This window comes from Erithacus rubecula, assembly GCF_903797595.1.
Source record: "Erithacus rubecula genome assembly, contig: scaffold_602_arrow_ctg1, whole genome shotgun sequence".
NCBI lineage: Eukaryota > Metazoa > Chordata > Aves > Passeriformes > Muscicapidae > Erithacus > Erithacus rubecula.
The window spans coordinates 7,093-25,003 of NW_027635736.1; the positions used below are offsets into that span (position 1 = coordinate 7,093).

Sequence of the window (17,911 nt, forward strand, 5' to 3'; positions counted from 1 at the left end):
TTTGGTGCCTCATAGAACCAAGGGGCCATTCTGGAACCATGGGGCCTCTGAGAACCAAGGGGTGATGTAGACACCATGGAAACTATTGAAACCAAGGGCCATTGTTACACCATGAGGTCTAAGAGAAGCAAGGGGCCATGGTGTTACCTTGGGGCCTAAAAAAATCATGGGGCCATTTTGACACCATGGAGTCTTGTGGAATCAAAATGCCATTGTGACACCAATGGACCACAGAAACCAAAGGGGAATTGGTACACCCCGGGGCCTAAGAGAACCAAGGTGCCATTGTGGCACCATGGATAGCAACATATAAAAGTAGTCATTATGGCAGCATGGGGAATCACCCCCAGATCTCCCAAATTTCCGTGTCCCCCCAGTTCTCCAGTCCCGGCGCTTTCTTCAGGGCGGTCCCAGGGTGTCCCAGGTGTTTCTCAGAGGGCTCCAGGGGGTCGCAGCGGGGATCCAGAGGGATCCAGAGGAATTCTCTGGAAATCCCCCTTCTGCCCTCCCCCACCGCGCTGCCTCGGTCACTTTCGCTTCCGCGTCTCAACCCGAGAGACCGAGATCTACCCAGCTACCCGTGACGTCACGGACACGTTGAGTTTCCATTGGCGGGCAGGAAATAGCGGCGCCAATGGCGGGGTCGGAGGCGGCTCTGGAGGCGGGGCCAGATCTGGGGGCGGGGCCAGTTCTGGGAGCGGGATCGCAGCGGAGCAGCGCGATGGCTCCAGCGCTGGGGCTGGGGATGCTCTTGGGGCTCCTGGGGGGCCTGGGGGGCGCGACGAAAGGTGAGTGGGACCCTCCGATACCGGGACCCCTCGGAACCGCAATTCCCGGGCACCGGGACCCCCCTGAACTTCCATTTCCGGGCACCGGGAACCCCCCAACCCTCCATTCGCGGGCACGGAAACCCCCGAAATCTCCATTTTGGATCCTGTGACCCCCCGCAATCCCCCTCCCCAGCACCGGCATCACCAATGTACCCCCTTATCTGGCACGGAGACCCCCCTGTACCCCCATTTTCAGCTCACCAGAACCCCTTGAACCCCCATTTTCAGGCAGCAGAACGCTCTTGAGCCCCGAATTCCGGGAAGGAAATTCCCCCTTAACACACATTCCCCAGCACGGGAACCCCTGAACCCCCATTTTTGGGCACGGGGACTCCCCCATACTCCCTTCCCCAGCACCGGGACCCCCCTGCACCCCCTAATCCTGGGCTGGGATCCCCCCGCAGCCCCGTCAGTGCTCTGGGACCCCCCTGCACCCCCATTCCCGGCCATCCCCACACCCCAGTTCCGCCCTTTCCCTCGGCTCTTGAACCCCCAGATCTCCCAAATTTCTGCATCCCCCGAGTTCTCCATTCCCGGCGCTTCCTGGGAGGGGGTCCCGGGGGTATCAGCGCAGATCCAGTGGGATTCAGATGAATTCCCTGGAATTCCCCTTTACTCCCGTCTCGCTTTCGCGTCTCCCAAACCGCGTCCCCGGGATCCGCCCGCCCCTCCCAGCCCCAGCCCCCCTTTCCCGTGGCCCAGGGACCCCCTGGACCCCCGTTCCTGCCTTTCCCAACTCCCAGCTCCCACTTTTCTCAACACTGGGGACCCCTGGAGCCCCTTTCCTGGGCACAGGGACCCCCTGGATCCCCCATCCCGCCTCTCCCGGTCCCTCCCTTGAACTTTGCGCCCTTCCCGGCTCTCCCAGTTTCGCTTCCTGACCTTTGGACTCCGCCAGACCCCCCAGTCTCTGAGTCCCCCCCAGTTCTCCACTCCCTGCTCGTCCTGCGGGGGGTTCTGGGTGGTCCCCGGAGGGTTTCAGGGGAATTCCCAGGGTTTCCTCTGTCCCCTCCTCCTTCTCGCGCTCCCCGGGTCACTTTCGCGTTTCCCAAGCTGCGGCTTCGGGATCGCCCCGGGACCGGCACCGGGACCCCCTGAACCCCCGTTCCTGGGCACGGGGCCCCCCCTGCACCCCCATTTCTGCTCTCCGGGACCCCCCTGAACCTCAATTTTCGGACACCGGGACCCCTTGAACCCCATTACCTGCAAAGAGACCCCCCAAGAACCTTATTTCCTGCGCACCCGGATCCCACTTATCCAGCCCCAGTGCCCCCCTGTACCCCATTTCCCGGCCCTCCCCCTCTCGGGGACCCAGCCCCCCATTTTCCTTCACCTCGGGACCCCCTGAGCCCCCATTACTGGGCATGGGGACCCCCCCGCACCCCCTAATTCGGCATGGGGACCCCCTGCACCCCCTTCTCGGGCATCCCGCCCTTCCCAGCCCCCAGCCCCGCCCTTTTCCTTCCCTTTGCATCCCCAGATCTCCCAAATTTCCGTGTCCCCCCAGTTCTCCACTCCCGGCGCTTTCTTCAGGGCGGTCCCAGGGGGTCCCAGGTGTTTCTCAGAGGGCTCCAGGGGGGTCGCAGCGGGGATCCAGAGGGATCCAGAAGAATTCTCTGCAATTCCCCCTTTTCCCCTCCCCCCCGCGCTGCCTCGGTCACTTTCGCTTTCGGGTCTCTCGAGCTGCGCCACAGCTGCGAGCGGGGACGGCTGCGATGGCTCCAGCGCTGGGGCTGGGGCTGCTCTTGGGGCTCCTGGGGGGCCTGGGGGGCGCGGCGAAAGGTCAGTGGGACCCCCCGAAACAGAGACGCCCCTGAACCGCAATTCCCGGGCACCGGGACCCCCCTGAACTTCCATTTCCGGGTACCGGGAGCCCCCTAAATCTCCAGTCCTGGGCAGGGATACCCCGGAAATCTCCATTTTGGGTCTTCTGACCCCCCTCGATCCCCTTCCCCAGCACCGTAACCCCAATGTACCCCCTTATCTGGCACGGAGACTCCCCTGTACCCCCATTTTCTGCTCACCAGCACCCCTTGAACCCCCATTTTCGGGCAGCAGAACGCCCTTGAGCCCCGAATTCCGGGAAGGAAACTCCTCTTTAGCACACATTCCCCAGTACGGGAACCCCTGAACTCCCATTCCCGGGCACCGGAGCCCCCCTGAACTTCCATTTCTGGGCACTGGGAACCCCCTAACCCTCCATTCCCGGGCAGGTGAACCCCTGAAATCTACATTTTGCGTCGTGTGACCCCCCTCGATCCTCTTCCCCAGCACCGGTCCGCCTGTACCCCCTTATCTGGCATGGAGACCCCCCTGAACCCCCCTGTTCTTGTCACCAGCACCCCCTGAACCCCCATTTCCGGGCACTGGGAATCCTCTAAACCTTGATTCCCGGGCATGGAGAAACCACTGAATCGTCATTTTCGGTCTTGTTACCTCTCCATCGCCTTTCCCAGCAGAAAACCCCCCTGAACCTCCATTTCTGTGCACCGGGACCCCCCTGAACCCCCTCATCTGGCACTGGGACCCCCCTGAACCCCCATTCCCGGGCACTGCGATACCCCCGAATCTCCATTTCCAGGCCTGGGACCCCCCTGCACCCCCTTTTCGGGCATCCCGCTTTTCCCAGACCGGAGTCCCGCCCTTTTTCTTGACCTTTGGACCCCCCGAACCTCCCAACTTTCCGTGTCCGCCCCGTTTTCCACTCCGGCGCTTCCCGAAATGGGGTCCCAGAGGGTCTCAGGTGTCTCAGGGGGGGTCTCAGCGGGGATCCAACGGGATCCAGATGAACTCCCTGGAATTCCCCCTTTACCCCGTCCCCTCCCCCACCGCACTCCCTCGGTCTCTTTCCCGTCTCCCAGGCTGCGCCTCCGGGATCCGTTCGCCTCTCCCAGCCCCAGCCCCCGCTTTCCCTCAACACCGGGGACCCCTGGAGCCCCTTTCCTGGGCACAGGGACCCCCTGGATCCCCCATCCCGCCTCTCCCAGTCCCTCCCTTGAACCTTGAACCCTTCCTGGCTCTCCCCGTTCTGCTTCCTGCCCCCCCCAGTCTCTGCATCCCCCCAGATCTCCACCCCCTGCTCGTCCTGCGGGGGGTCTGGGAGGGTCCCTGGGGTATCGTGGACACTCCCAGGGGGGATTCTTGGCTCTGGGACCCCCTTGAACTCCCAGTCCCAGTGGAAAGGAAGGCACCTCCCTGCACTCCCTTATCCAGTACCAATCCCCCGCTGCACCCCCTTTCCCATCCATCCCGCCTTCCCCAGCTCCAGACCCACATTTTACTTGACTCTGAGACCTCCTGGACCCCATTCCTGTTTTTTATCAGCCCCCAGCCCCCTTTTCCCTCTGCATCAAGGACCTCTGAGCCCCCCATTCCAGCCATCCCGGTTCTCCCCACCTTGTGACCCCTCTTTCCTTGGCACTGGGGATTTCCTTGATCCCTTATCTCACTTCTCCCGGTCCTTGTCTCCTCTTTTCCTTGACACTGGGAGTCCCCTGAGCCACCATTCCTGGCCACTGGGACCCCATGCACTCCCTTCCCAGCTCTCCCAGTTCCCCTTTCATTGATCCACGACCCCTCAGCCCCCCAAATCTCTGTGTCCCCCCAGTTCTCCACTCCCTGCGCTACCTGCATGTGTCAGTGTCAGAGCCCAGCCCGGGGATCCCCCAGTTCATGGCCATTGGGTACCTGGATGGGATCCCCTTCACACGCTACGACAGCGAGCGGGGCCGGATGGAGCCGCTGACACAGTGGATGAAGGACGGAGCAGAGCCGGAATATTGGGATAGAGAGACACAGATCAACGTGGGGAACCAGCACATGGATGCCAGGAACCTGGATAACCTGCGGGACCGGTACAACCAGAGCAGGGGTGAGTGGGGGGAACTGTGGGGCTGGGATGTGGATGCATGGGTTGGGATGGAATCTATGGGGTTGGGATGAGATCTATGAGGCTGGGATGGGATCCATGGGGATGAGATGGGATCTGTGAGGCTGGAGTGGGGATCTATAGTGCTTGAATGGGATTTATAGGGCTTGGATATGAATTCACAGGGTGGCAAGTGGCTGAGATGGTGATCCATTAGGCTGGTATGGGATATCTTGTGCTGCATGGGTTGGGATGGGATCCATGGGACTGGGAATGGGATCTGTGGGGCTGGGATGAGGCTCTCTGGGTCTTCATCAGACCCTGGTGCTCCATAGGGCTGGGATGGGGCTCTGTGGGGCTGGGACCCAATTCCATGGGTCTCTGTGGGTACAGTCCCCCAGGTCTCCACACATGGTTGATAGCTGCTGGCTGTGACCTCCTGTCCGATGAGAGTGTCCATGGATCCGAGCGGTACAGCTACGACGGGAGGGATTTCCTCTCCTTTGACCTGGAATCCAGGAGATTGGTGGCGGCCGACAGCGCTGCTGAGGTCACCAGGAGGCGCTGGGAAGATGAGAATGTGGCTGAGAGGGTGACAAATTACCTGGGGCACATCTGCCCGGAGTGGATCCCGAAATACGTTGGATATGGGCAGAAGGAGCTGGACCGCAAAGGTGGGAGCAGAAATCCTGTGGGAAAGTGGGATTTGGGAATGGAGGACTTGGGAACATGGTAATTCCTGTGGGAATTCCACGGACAAATCTCCCCCCCATCCCATTGCAGTGGGAATTCCATGGGCAGATCTCATCTCTATCCCATTCCCATGATATTCCATGGGCAGATCTTACCTCTATCACATTCATAATAAATTCCATGGGCAAATCTCACCCCCATCCCACTCCCATGGAATTCCATGAGCAGATCTCACCTCCATTTCACTCCAGTGGGAATTCCATGAGCATCCCATCCTATTGCAGTGGGAATTCCATGGGCATATCTCACCCCCATCCCATTCTCATGGAATTCCATAGGCAGACCTTATCTCTGTCCCATTCCTACGGAATTCCATGGGCAGATCTTATCCCCATTCCTGTGGGAATTCCATGTGCAGATCTCACCCCCATCCCCTTCCAGTGGGAATTCCATGTGCAGATCTCACCCCCATCCCCTTCTAGTGAGAATTCCATGGACAGATCTCACTCCTGTCCCATTGCAGTGGGAATTCCATGGGCAGATCTCACCCTCATTCCCCTGGAATTCCATGGGCAGATCTCACCCCCATCCCATTCCCATGGAATTCCATGTGCAGATCTCACCCCCATCTCATTCCCATGGAATTCCATGGGCAGATCTCACCCCCATCCCATTGCAGTGAGAATTCCATGGACAGATCTCACCCCCATTGCATTCCCATGGAATTCCATGGACAGATCTCACCCCCATCCCATTCCCATGGAATTCCATGGATGTCTCTCACTGTTATCCCATTCCAGAGCCCCCTGATGTCCATGTGTCCGGAAAAGAGGAACACGGGATGCTGATCTTGTCCTGCCACGCGTACGGATTCTACCCCAAGGCCATCGCGGTCAACTGGATGAAGGGGGATGAAATCCGGGATCAGGAGACGGAGTGGGGCGGGGTCGTTCCCAACAGCGACGGCACCTTCCACACCTGGGCCAGGATCGAGGCGCGGCCGGAGGAGCGGGAGCAGTACCGGTGCCGGGTGGAGCATCCCGGAATGTCGGAGCCCGGGATCTTCGCTTGGGGTGAGGCTGGGAATGTGGAATGTGGGAACTGGGGAGTTGGAATTCCCAGATGGGGATTCCCCTCCTCCTCCTCACCATCCCACAATTCCCAGAGCTGACATCTGGTGGGAATCTCACCGTGGTGGTCGCTGTGTCCGTTGTTGCCATCATCATCCTCATTGTCCTCGTTGGATTCGTCGTCTGGAAGCGCCAATCCGGTAACACACGGGATGGGGGTCAGGAAGGGGCACAGATCCACCCAGCACCGTTCTGGGAATCCTGTGCCACCAACGCTGATCCCACTGTTTTTCCACAGGGAAGAGGGACATGAATGGATACAACATGGCAGCCATTGAGTTCCAGCTCTGGATCCAGCTCTGGATCCCCTCCATGTGGATCCCAGAATGTATCCTGGGGTTAATCCCAGTGTGTGATCCGTGCTGGAATCTCATGTATCTTCCTTTACTGCCTGGAATGACTGCAGGAATGGAGCAGGGTCAGGGTGGGATTCCAGATGGGGATTGGGGCAGAATTGACAGATTGGGATCAGGGAGGGATTCCAGATTAGAGCAGGAGTCCAGCGCAGGATGAGATTGAATTGTGGCATGGGATCAGGGCTGGGTTCTGGAGCAGGATCAGTTGGGATGGATGGATGATGGATGATGGATGGATGCATAGATGGAAGATGGATGACGGGAGGATGGATCATGGGTGGATGATGGATGCATGTTGGATGCATGGATGGATGAATGCATGGATGATGGTTGGATGATGGATAGATGATGGATGATGCATGGCTGGACGATGGATGGTTGGATGGATGGATGGATGGATGGATGGATGGATGATGGGTGATGGATGGATGGGTGGATGAAGGATGGATGGTTGGATGGATGGATAGATGGATGATGAATGGATGATGGATGAATGATGGGAGGATGGATCATGGGTGAATGATGAATGGATGGATGGATGATAAATGGGTGGATGGTTGCATGGATGATGGATGGATGATGGATAGATTGGTGGATGGATGCATAGATGGATGGATGATGGATGGAGCAGAATTGGAGCAGGATGGATGGAGAGGGATCAGGTTGGCATTCCAGAGAGGGATTGGGCCAGGGTCTTTGGGATGAGGTTGGGTGGGATGGATGGAGCAGGACTGGGGCAAGATGGATGGAGAGGGATCACATGGTTTGAATGGAGCAGGATTAGAGCAGGCTCAGGTGGGATTCCGGAGCAGCTCCTGCTCTCCATTGGCTCCAGCCAGGTCCATCCTGTGGTGTGGGGACAGGGACAGGGTGACACTGTGACCCTTTGTCATCCCAGCAGGAGTCACTGCCTGAACAATCCATGGAACTGGATCCGGCCCCTTCCCTCTTCCCAGGAAACCGAGAGCTGCCAGCAGAGCTCATCCTCGCTGCTCCCACCCACCCACAGCTCCTGCTAACAGATCAATTTCCCATTCTCCAGTGTTTTAAAGCCAAGAACCACAAATATTCCCAATGCTTTAGTTCTGGTGTGAAATTATCCTGGTTTGAGCAATAAATCCTCCTGGGGCAAAAAAATCCGGCTTCCCTTCTCCAGTGGCCAGCAATTCCTCTCTGGAAACCAGGAATTGAAATGGGGACCCTGGGGACAGGGATGAGGACAACTGGGAGCAGGGATGGGGACACCAAGATGGGATAGGTACAGCAGAGACAGAGATGGGAACAGCAGGAATGGGAATGGGGACACCAGGAACTGGGATAGTGACACCAGGACTGGAACTGGGACTTGCCAGCCACACCTGGCTCTACCTCCCAGGACTCATTTCCCACTCTGTGCCTGGTGTCTGAGGTGTCCCCAGGAGGGTTTGGGCTCCTGGAGGGACAGTGGGATGGGGGGAGAGGTCAGGGTGAATCAAGGGTCTGGAAGAATTAAAAGGGTTAACACTATAGCTACAAGGATAAAACCAATATATATTAATAGTTTAGCAAGAAGAATAGAACCAGAGTAGAAGGGCTAATTATTAGCAAATGGAGCTGGTTCGAGCTAAGACAAGAAATCATTTGCTTGACTTTGTTGTGTTTGTAGAAGCAGGATGGGAGGTTAGGGCATTGTAAACATGAAGAAACCATAACTGCACCTGGGACCCAAAACCAGTCAGAAACTGGCTGGGGAGTTTGGACTGTGGCCAAGGGACCAGAGAGCCTGCCAACAAGATGTGAGAGTCCATGTGAGCCTCTCGTCTGTTTCTGCCCAACGACCCTCGTCTGAGGCCTGTGCTGGCCAGGGATGGGAGGAACACCAAGTGACTGTTCCACAGGTGATGCCTACCAGGACTGGTTTCTCATGACAACTAGTCACGGGGCGCTGACTCAACAAAGCTCCCACAGATGGAAGAACAATGGACTGGTCAGTATGGGCTGCCCTGCATGTGTTCATAACAACAAAGATGGTTTGGTGCTCCTTGAAACGTCCTGTTTCCACCTGTTCCTCAGGGTAACCATCTCCACATACAATAGTCCATAAATCTTCCACCTTTTGGCCAGAAGCCACTCGCTTTGGGAAAGGACTATAAAAGTGACTTTCTCAGAGGAGACCCCTGAGATCTCCCCAGACGGCAACAGACATCTATTGGCTGGCTCCATGAGGATTCATCTGCCCATCTTGGTATATATAATCCCGACCCCCCTTTCTCTCTCTCTCCCTCTCTCTCTCTGTCCCACTATCACATTTTGGTTGGCAATAAATAAAGTGCATTTCTGTAAATGTAAACTGGTTTTGTCCCCTGATGTGTCTTTGGCGCTCTGAGATCCATAAAAGAACCAGTCACGACTCCCGATCGGGTTGGGCAGATCGTGACACACCTCAAGAGCACACAGCCAGCAGTATCAGATGAATCAAGATGCCATTATCCCCACCCATAAAATTTTCTCTAGAAAGTCAAAGGGTGCTCAGTAAAACCCACTCACCCTTCAACAGCCCCAGTTTGCCTGTGGGCAAGTCTGACAGACAACAGAAATTGACTGTAGGCTATTGTGCCTTGAATGAAGTGACTCCACTGTGGGAGCTAAGACAGAGTACTGTGGATTTAATCAGCATAAGCAGTTTGATAAACAAGATGCCTTGGCAAGAGCAAACAGAGCCTTGAAGACACCATGAAGATTGGATCAAGACTGGTGACAGAAAAGAAGAATGAATCAAGTAGAAATATTGCAAAATGTGTAAGCTTGTCTGTGTGACGTTTAACCCAACCAATGTAGTAAAAAATGACCAGTTTTCCTAAAAATGGTATATAAGCACCTGTAGCTGAGAGTAAATTTGGATTCTGATCAGCAGTCAGTAGACCCCCTCTCTCTCCCAGTCGTTGATTCTCCAGTGCTGAGCGCTGCCGTGCTGGACACACTGGATCTCCAGGAGGAGCTGGAGCCCAAGGCAGCAAAGTGGCACCATTGACATTGCCAATGCATTTTTTTCCATTCCTTTGGCTGCAGAGTGCAGGCCTCAGTTTGCTTTCACCTGGAGGGACGTGCAGCACACCTGGAACCGATTGCCCCAGGGGTGGAAACACAGCCCCACCATCTGCCATGGACTGATCCAGGCTGCACTGGAAAAGGGTAAAGCTCCAAAACACCTGCAATACATCAATAACATAATTGTGCAGAGGAACAGGGCAATAAAAGTATTTGAGAAAGGAGAGAGGATCATCCAGATTCTGCTGGAAGGAGGTTTTGCCATGGAGAAGAGCAAAGTCAAGGGAGCTGCCTGAGAGATCCAGTTCCTGGGAGTAGAGTGGCAAGATGGACAGAGCCAGATCCCCACTGAAACAAACAATGAGATCATCACAGTGTTTCCACCAAGCAGCAAGAAGGAAACACAAGCTTTCCTAGGGGCCTTAGGTTTTTAGAGAATGCATTCCTGAGTGCAGCCACATTGTGAGCCCTCTCTACCTGGTCACCCTAACAAAACCAATTCCAGCTGTGGCCCTGAATAGCAACAAACCTTCACCCAGACCAAGCAGAAAATCGCTCATGCAGTGCCCTTAGCCCAGTCAGGACGGGACCAGAGGTGAGGAATGTGCTTTACTCTGCAGCCAAGAACAATGGCTTGTCCTGGAGCCTTTAGCAGAAGGAGCCAGGGGAGATTCAAGACCGAGCACTAGAATTCTAGAGCCAAAGTTACAAAAAGTCTGACGCAAACTACACTCACAAAAAAATAAACCAAAAAAACAAAACAAAAAAAAACCCCAACAAAATCTTATCCCCCTATAATAAGAAAGTTCAAGCCACCTCAAAAGAAATTGTCACAAAAGCACAACTCCTCCTGGCACCCTGACTCCCGGTGCTGGGGTGGATGTTTAAAGAAAAGGCTCCTCTACCCACCACACCACCCACAGCACATGGAGCCCATGGATTGCTCTCATCACACAGCACGGCCGGATTAGAAACACAAATCACCCTGAAATTTTAAAAACAGTTAAAACCGGCCACAAGATAAAAACTTTAGTCTCACTAACAAGAGGGAGCAGAAACAAGTAACCCAGGCTAAAAAGCTCCACCATACAACCAACTACCAGCCCAAGAAACATGCTGTGCTCTTGTCAGTGACAGTTTCTGTCTCATGGTTGAGATGAACCAGAAGTGGAAAGTGGCCCCAGGGAGCCCCACACGACGAGTCACACAAGCTACTGAAGGAGAAGGTGAATCAAGAGCACTTGCTGAACTCAAAGCCATTCAGCTGGCCCTGGACACTGCTGAAAGAGAGAACTGGCCAAAGCTCTACCCTTATACTGAATCATAAATAGTAACCAATGCTCTGTGGAGTTAGCTAGAAAGGTAAAAAAAGGCCAGCTAGCAACATAAAGGAAAACCAACTGAGGCTGCTGATGAGTGCAAAAAGATTGTCACTCAGACAAACTCTCTGTAAAAGTCCATCATGTAGACGGCCACATCCCCTAAAGTCAGGCTAATAAAGAACACTAAAACAAGGAGCAAGTAGATCAAGCTGCAAAAATAGAGATGTCACAAATAAATTTAAATCAGCAACATAAGGCAGAGTTGTTCCTAGCTCAATAGGCCCATACTGCCTCAAGCCATCAAGGCAAAAATGCCACCTATAAGTAGGCACAAAACTGAAAAGCATATTTAACTATAAATTGCATTTTTCAAGTTGTCCCAAACTGTAAGACATGTGCTGAAATCCAGCAAGCCAAGCTGATAAGGCCTCTCTAATACAGGCAGCAGTATTCCAAATACAAGTATAAAGAAGCCCAGCAAATGAACTACATCACACTGCCTCAAACCCCCCAAGGCAAGTGCTATGTGGTCACAATTGTAGAAGCCACCACTAGATCATTAGAAACCCACCCTGTACCTCACACTACTACTCACAACACCATCTGAAGCCCAAAAAAGCAAGTCCTATAAAGACACAGCACCCCTGAGAGAATCGTCAGACAACAGGACCCATTTCAACAACAGCCTTAGAAAAACCTCAGCCAAAAACCAGGATATTGAATAAATAGATCATATCCCTTATCACACACCAGCTGCCAGGAAAGTTGAACTGTACAACAGACTACTTCAAATTACCCTAAAGGCACCTGGCAGGGAAACATCCAAAAAAATTGAGAAATGAACTTAACAAAAACCACCTAAATAGTCAACACCTGAGAGTCCATCACTCAAGCAAGTCCTGCCCAGTCTGAAGCCTTGCACACACTGGATGGGGATAAAGTCCCTGTAGTACACATAAAAGGTATTTGAAGACTGTTTAGATTAGGCCCACCTCAAGCAAAGGCAAACCAATCTGTACAATTGTTTTTGCTCAAAAACCCAGTTACACTTAGTTGGTAATGCAGAAAGATAAAGAAACCCATTGAGTACCACAGAAAAACCTAATCTTAAGTGAGAACTGTGTGCAAAGTTTCACTGTGGATAAAAATATATAGCAGAGTTTAAAGAAGATATTAATTAAGGTAGGATGCAGATGGTAATAGAATAAGGAGTAGATAATGTCTTAAATTGCAATGCAAGATGCAAGCAGAAGTATACATTCTATCACCATCTGCTGAAACCAGGTGGAGCAGGGCTCCTTATCTCTTCCATGACCCATCCCTCACAACTCCTCCACACAAGGAAATGTACCTTATGGGTACAACCAAGGAGAAAAGCCAAGTATTTCCTACCTAAATAAAATCTGAAATTTCAAACATCAGAGCAGCTTTTCCCACTAAATTCCCAAAAGAATACCAGGCCTATCTTCATCACCACTAGATGTTACAAAAGTAACTACACCCTTCTCCAAAATCATTGGTTTAACAAAACCACATCTGTCACTCCAAGAAAAATACAGGTACCATTATTCAGACTGTAACCAACACCCTGAGCAACAGGGTTACAGGCTGCATTCTGACCTTGCCAGTGTTTTGGTCTTTGTATTACTATAGTTTTATTTTCATTTTCCCAGTGAAAAACTGCTATTCTAAATCCCCTATCTTTGCCTGAGAGCTCCTTAATTTCCAAGTCATATTAATTTAGAGGGAGGGAGTTTACATTTTCCGTTTCAAGAGAAGCTCCAGAGCTCCTTAGCAGACACCTGTCTGTCAAACCAAGACAGTGCCCTGCTGCAGCTCCATCCCCATGGCAGGATCCGCGCTGGATGATCCCCAGGGACCCCCGGTGGGCAGAGCCCCCCTGAGCCCTGGTGCTGCTGATCCGTGTTGGGAAGACACCTGGCTGGGGGCTGCACACCCTCCCCGTGGCCTGGATTTTCTCTGCATTTCTCTTTGTCCTTCCCAAACACCCAAAACCAGAGTAAAAATAGAGATGTTAAATAACGACCTGCTTGGGAACACGGGGGGATCTTCCAGGGGATGCGGGGGACGCTCGGATCCAGGGATTTGAGGGGTCCTGGGAGGGACCTGGGGGTTGCTCAGGGCGTTGGGCACCCCAGTTCCAGCGGCTCTGGCTGCGCTGGGAGACGGCTGGGAGCGGAGGAGGAGCGGGAGGAAGAGGAGGAACGGGAAGAGACGGAAGAGAAGCAGCGGGAGGAAGAGGAGGGACACAGGAGGAGCGGCAGGAAAAGGAGGAGCGATTCTGAAACCACGCGCTTCTCTCTCCCGTTCGATCACGTCGCAGCTTCCCCGGGTCCGGCAGCATCGCCCCCGAAATCCCGCAGGTGAGCGGGGAGAGGGAGCTCGCCCCAAATCCATCATGGGGGGATTCCGGGAAGGTTTTGTTTTTCGTTTCAGGGGATGTTTGGATCTTGCAGGAGCCCAAAGCCGAGCGGGAAATGGACCTGGCGGGATCCTGGCGGCTCCCCCGTGGCGATGGCCCGGTATCGGCGGGGAGGGGGCGATATCGGTTCTGGGGATCCCCGGCAGAGCTGGGGGGGAAGGCGGGAGCCCCGGAGCGGGGAGAGCGCAGAGGGGCGATCCCGGAGCCGGGGGACCCCCGGCAGCCTGGAGGGGTGCGGGAGGTTGGTGCTGAGCGGGCTCCGGGCCCCCGAGGCTGAAAGGGGCGCTGACTGCTCCAGCTGCCCTTGGGCAGCGCCACCATCAAACCCAACGCGCTCAGCCCTTGTTTTCCCCCCAAACCAGGATTTCCCAAACCTTGGCTGCATTGAGGAGGAGGAGGCTGTGAGGACGAGGTCGATGGCCCGGAATCCCCAGGCAGGTGAGGAGGAAGTCAGTGCCCCTTTCCCCCTGTGTCCTGCTCCATCTCCCAGCCCAGCACGGCCCTGGCTGCAGCACAGCCCTGGGGGGATCTCCTTGCCCTTGCCTCTGGCACAGAGGCAAATCCCATCCTGTCCTTGTCCTTCCTCCCCCATACAAGGAGCTGAGCACGGACAGCAGGGAGGACAAATCCCCACGGCACAGCCTCGGGCAAGAGGCCGTTTGCAGCGGCTCCACGGCGCAGGAATGCAACGGGGAGGAAAAGCCCCGCAGATCCCGCAGCAGGAGGGGCTGCAAACACACAGCCTGGGGATCCCAGCAGGAAAGAGCCAGCCCGGGCCGGGGAGGCGGCCGGAGCTCGGAGCTGGGGCTGCGTGAGCAGCTTCATCATGGGGAGAAGCCCCACAAGTGCTCGGAATGTGGGAAGGGTTTCAGTAGGAGATGGGACATGATCAGACACCGGAGAATCCGCACGGGGGAACGGCCCTAAGAGTGTGAGGAGTGTGGGAAGAGATTCATCCAGAACTCAGACCTGACTGTGCACCAGAGGAGCCACACCGGGGAGAAGCCCTACGAGTGTGATAAATGCAGGAAGAGGTTTGAGAGCAGCTCCAGCCTTCTGAAGCACTGTCGCACTCACTGGGATGAGAGGCCCTTCTGCTGCCCCGACTGCGGGAAGGGATTCAAGAAAAACTCCAACCTCGTCAGCCACCGGCGCATCCACACCGGGGAGAGACCCTACGAGTGTCCCGAGTGTGGGAAGAGCTTCTCACAGCGCTCTAACTTGACCAGACACCAACGGAGTCTCCACTGAGAGAAGCCCTGCGAGTGCCTTGAGTGCAGGAAAAGCTTCGTGCTGGCTCCCTTGTGGCCTGGATATTCTTTGCATTTCTCTTTCTCCTTCCCAGACACCCAGTACTGGGGTCAAAATGAAGACATTGAACTAAGACATGCCTGCAGACACAGGGGGATCTTCCAGAGGGTGTGGGGGACCCTGCGTTCCAACGAGTTCAGGTTTCCTTGAGGGTTGCTCAGGGCTTTGGGCTCCCCAGGTCCAGTGGCTCTGGCTGCACTGGGAGATGCTGACGGAGCTTCTGGGGCAGCTGATCAAGGACCCCCTGCCCTGACCCCCTCCCCGTTTCCCCCTGACCCAGCTCCTGCTGTCCCCTGTCCAGGATCCTCCTCTCCCCACTGTCACTGCCCTTGCCCCCAGCCCATTCCTGTCTCACACCACTCCTGCCCCTGTCCCAGTTCAGATCCCATTCCCGGTATCATTCCCTGTCCTGTATTCTCTGCCTGGTTACTGTTCACATATTCCCAGTCCCATATTCCCTGTCCTGTTCCCCTTCTAGTATTCCTGATCCCAGTCCCATTCCCATATTTCCATTTCTATATTTCCAGTCCCTTTCCCATAATCCCATTCCCAATCCTATTACCCTATCCCTATGTCTGTTCCCTGTCCCATATTGTAAGTCTCCATCCCATATTTTCTCCCCATTTTCTATTTCCGTATTTCCTGTTCTGTTCCCATATTCCCATTCCCTATTCCTGTTTTCATTCCCATTCCAATGTCCCTTTCCCAGTCCCCACTCTCAGTCCCTGTCCCCATTCCTGGTTGTTGGAGAGTGGAACAGAGAAGCCTCTCTCACTCCCTCCGAAAGAGAACAGTATGCAAAAATTAAATTTAAAATATTTTGAGAAATTAAAATACAGGAAACCACACAGACATGAAATAGAGGTCTAAGTTTTAGTTTAAGGAATTAGAAATATTAAGTAGCATAGATATGAAGTAGAAGTTTAAATCTTAGTGTGAAGCACGTAGAAATGTGTTTTAAATACCATGAAAAGTAAAATCTGTGGAATCTCCTATAAAATAGTGGCTGCATTGAGTCAATAAAAACTTAGTTCTAGACAAAATAAAATTACAGCAGGAATATTTTATATAATCTTCACATAGAACAGATAGGCCATGTGCACAAGTTATATGTAGACTTTAGCATTAGGGAATTCTAACAGGTTTAGGAGAAATTTGTCAGGTTCACGGTTTTGGCTCATTGGGTAATTTGTTAATAAAAATCCGTGTATTTGAGCCAGAGCTCTCTCTTGCTTCTCTCTCGTCTCTCTCCCTTCCTCCACCACCATCATCATCACCACTACCAGCACACGAGAGAAACATTTTTAAAAAAAGATAATTGTCAAATTCAAAAGAATTATCTTTCTGCTGATGGCAGTTTCCCTAAAACTCTCCTTACTGCCCTCAGAGGAAGCAACAAGTTTCCCCCTGCCCAGCACCCGGTCTTGTATTTCACACTGCAGTACAAATGCAGGTATCCTAACAGGACTGTGCAGTCCATGTGCAGTTTTTAAGGACATGCCCAAATGGATGATTGGCTGTATTTACACTGACCAGGACACAGCCATGTTCACTAAGTGTGTCTGACCAGGACGAATTTTCTCTAGCATACATTTGGGAGGTTTTTATTACTTATATCCATTTTGTTCTTAGTGACAACAGAGCAATTGCTCAAATTTAAGTTTCTGTTTTCTTCATCTCCTTAATGCATGCAGCAGAAGAACCTGCATCCTTTAATGCAATGGGAAGCTTTTGACAGCCATGACAGAACTTAAAGTTGGAGTGTGAGTAAACCAGACTGCATGTCAGTGTGACTCTCCTCAGTTTTGGCCATGCTCAATTGTATTAGAATCATATATTCTGACATCTGCACAGTCTAACTAAAACAGTGCAGAGCCCTTGGTGTTATGGGATTGCTGATGTAAAAGACCTTTGCTTCCACACCATTTTTCACAGCTGACTCACAGCTTTCTTTCAACTTCCTATCAATTCCTGCAATCGAATCTTAAGAGCAGATAGAACTCTGTTTCCTGCAATTTCTGTGTAGGATTCAGTAAATCATTTACAAACATATAATACCTGCAAAATCCCTACATAGAGCAGTGTAAAAAAATATTTTGGCATTTTCCTGTCTTCATAAACAAATGTAAATGTCAATACTAACCACTTCAAACCATTTTTTTGTTGCTGAGTTTTTAGAACTGAGCCACTAGCATTTTGACAGTGTTCTCATTTTGTTCACTTTCAGAACCAGTGCTTATTTTTAGTCATCAGGGATTGTATTATCCAAAAGAAATAAAATGGCATGAATTGGCAATAAATGAAAAGAAATTAATTTAACAAAACACTCCATCAAGGTGCTGCATGTAAGACTCTGATTGTAAGAGCCTGAAATGAGGGATGCAGAACTCCATATGGGCTCTTTAAAATGCTGCTTATTCTATCCAAATGATGCAGTAATTTATTTATCATTTAAAATGCTGTTTATTGTATCCATGTGATGCAGCAATTCACGGGCCGTGGGTGGCAAGAGCCCAGCCCACAGCCTGACAGCCACATCTGTGGGTTCCTCTGAAAGCTTCCTCTAGTTCTGGTTACAATGCATTAAAAATTTTTCATTACAGAGCACCCTAAGACATGACAACCAATCACTCCCTTCACTATCACCTGTAGCCTATCATACCTACTGGCATTACAATATTCTTGTTACTATTTCCCAATCACAAAAAGTTAGTGTGTTTCAGTTTAAGCTAGAAGTTGTTTTTCAGTTTTCTTGCAGTGGAAAATCCTGAGATCTTTTCTCTACTTGCAACATGGTATTTTTGTTTGCCTGTGAAAATTCTTTTCCTTGGTAAAAACATCTTTTGTTTGAGTTTGTTTTTGTTTTTGTTTGTTTGCTCAGAGTCATAAAAGCCCCTTCCAACTCATTGCCCTTTGCCTTCTTAGTTACCC

General features: G+C 52.6%; 1 protein-coding gene across 3 annotated transcripts; it reads left to right on the top strand.

Annotated features, from left to right (window-relative positions):
• The first annotated feature begins 714 nt into the window (after nt 1-714).
• On the top strand, nt 715-8,022 carry LOC306816450 (class I histocompatibility antigen, F10 alpha chain-like). 3 transcript variants are annotated; one of them, XM_079332893.1, is made up of 6 exons: nt 2,435-2,612; nt 4,438-4,701; nt 5,100-5,372; nt 6,192-6,464; nt 6,557-6,705; nt 7,776-8,022. In XM_079332893.1, exons 1-6 carry the CDS (start codon nt 2,546-2,548, stop codon nt 7,992-7,994), a joined length of 1,245 nt encoding a protein of 414 aa, XP_079189019.1. In that variant the 5' UTR covers nt 2,435-2,545; the 3' UTR covers nt 7,995-8,022. The 3 variants fall into 3 exon arrangements, with proteins under 3 accessions (XP_079189021.1, XP_079189019.1, XP_079189020.1); XM_079332895.1 differs by lacking the exons at nt 2,435-2,612; nt 7,776-8,022 and adding an exon at nt 715-788 and having other exon boundaries at nt 6,557-6,789; XM_079332894.1 differs by lacking the exon at nt 7,776-8,022 and having other exon boundaries at nt 6,557-6,789.
• Nucleotides 8,023-17,911: the final 9,889 nt, after the last annotated feature.

What these genes read in the sequence shown, in the direction of transcription:
- LOC306816450 (XM_079332893.1), top strand. Translation starts at nt 2,546, where the DNA reads ATGGCTCCAGCGCTGGGGCTGGGGCTGCTCTTGGGGCTCCTGGGGGGC. An exon ending in CCTGGGGGGCGCGGCGAAAG is followed by an intron (nt 2,613 to 4,437) that starts GTCAGTGGGACC and finishes GTGTCCCCCCAG; the next exon opens with TTCTCCACTCCCTGCGCTAC. An exon ending in AAGGGGCACAGATCCACCCA is followed by an intron (nt 6,706 to 7,775) that starts GCACCGTTCTGG and finishes TTGTCATCCCAG; the next exon opens with CAGGAGTCACTGCCTGAACA.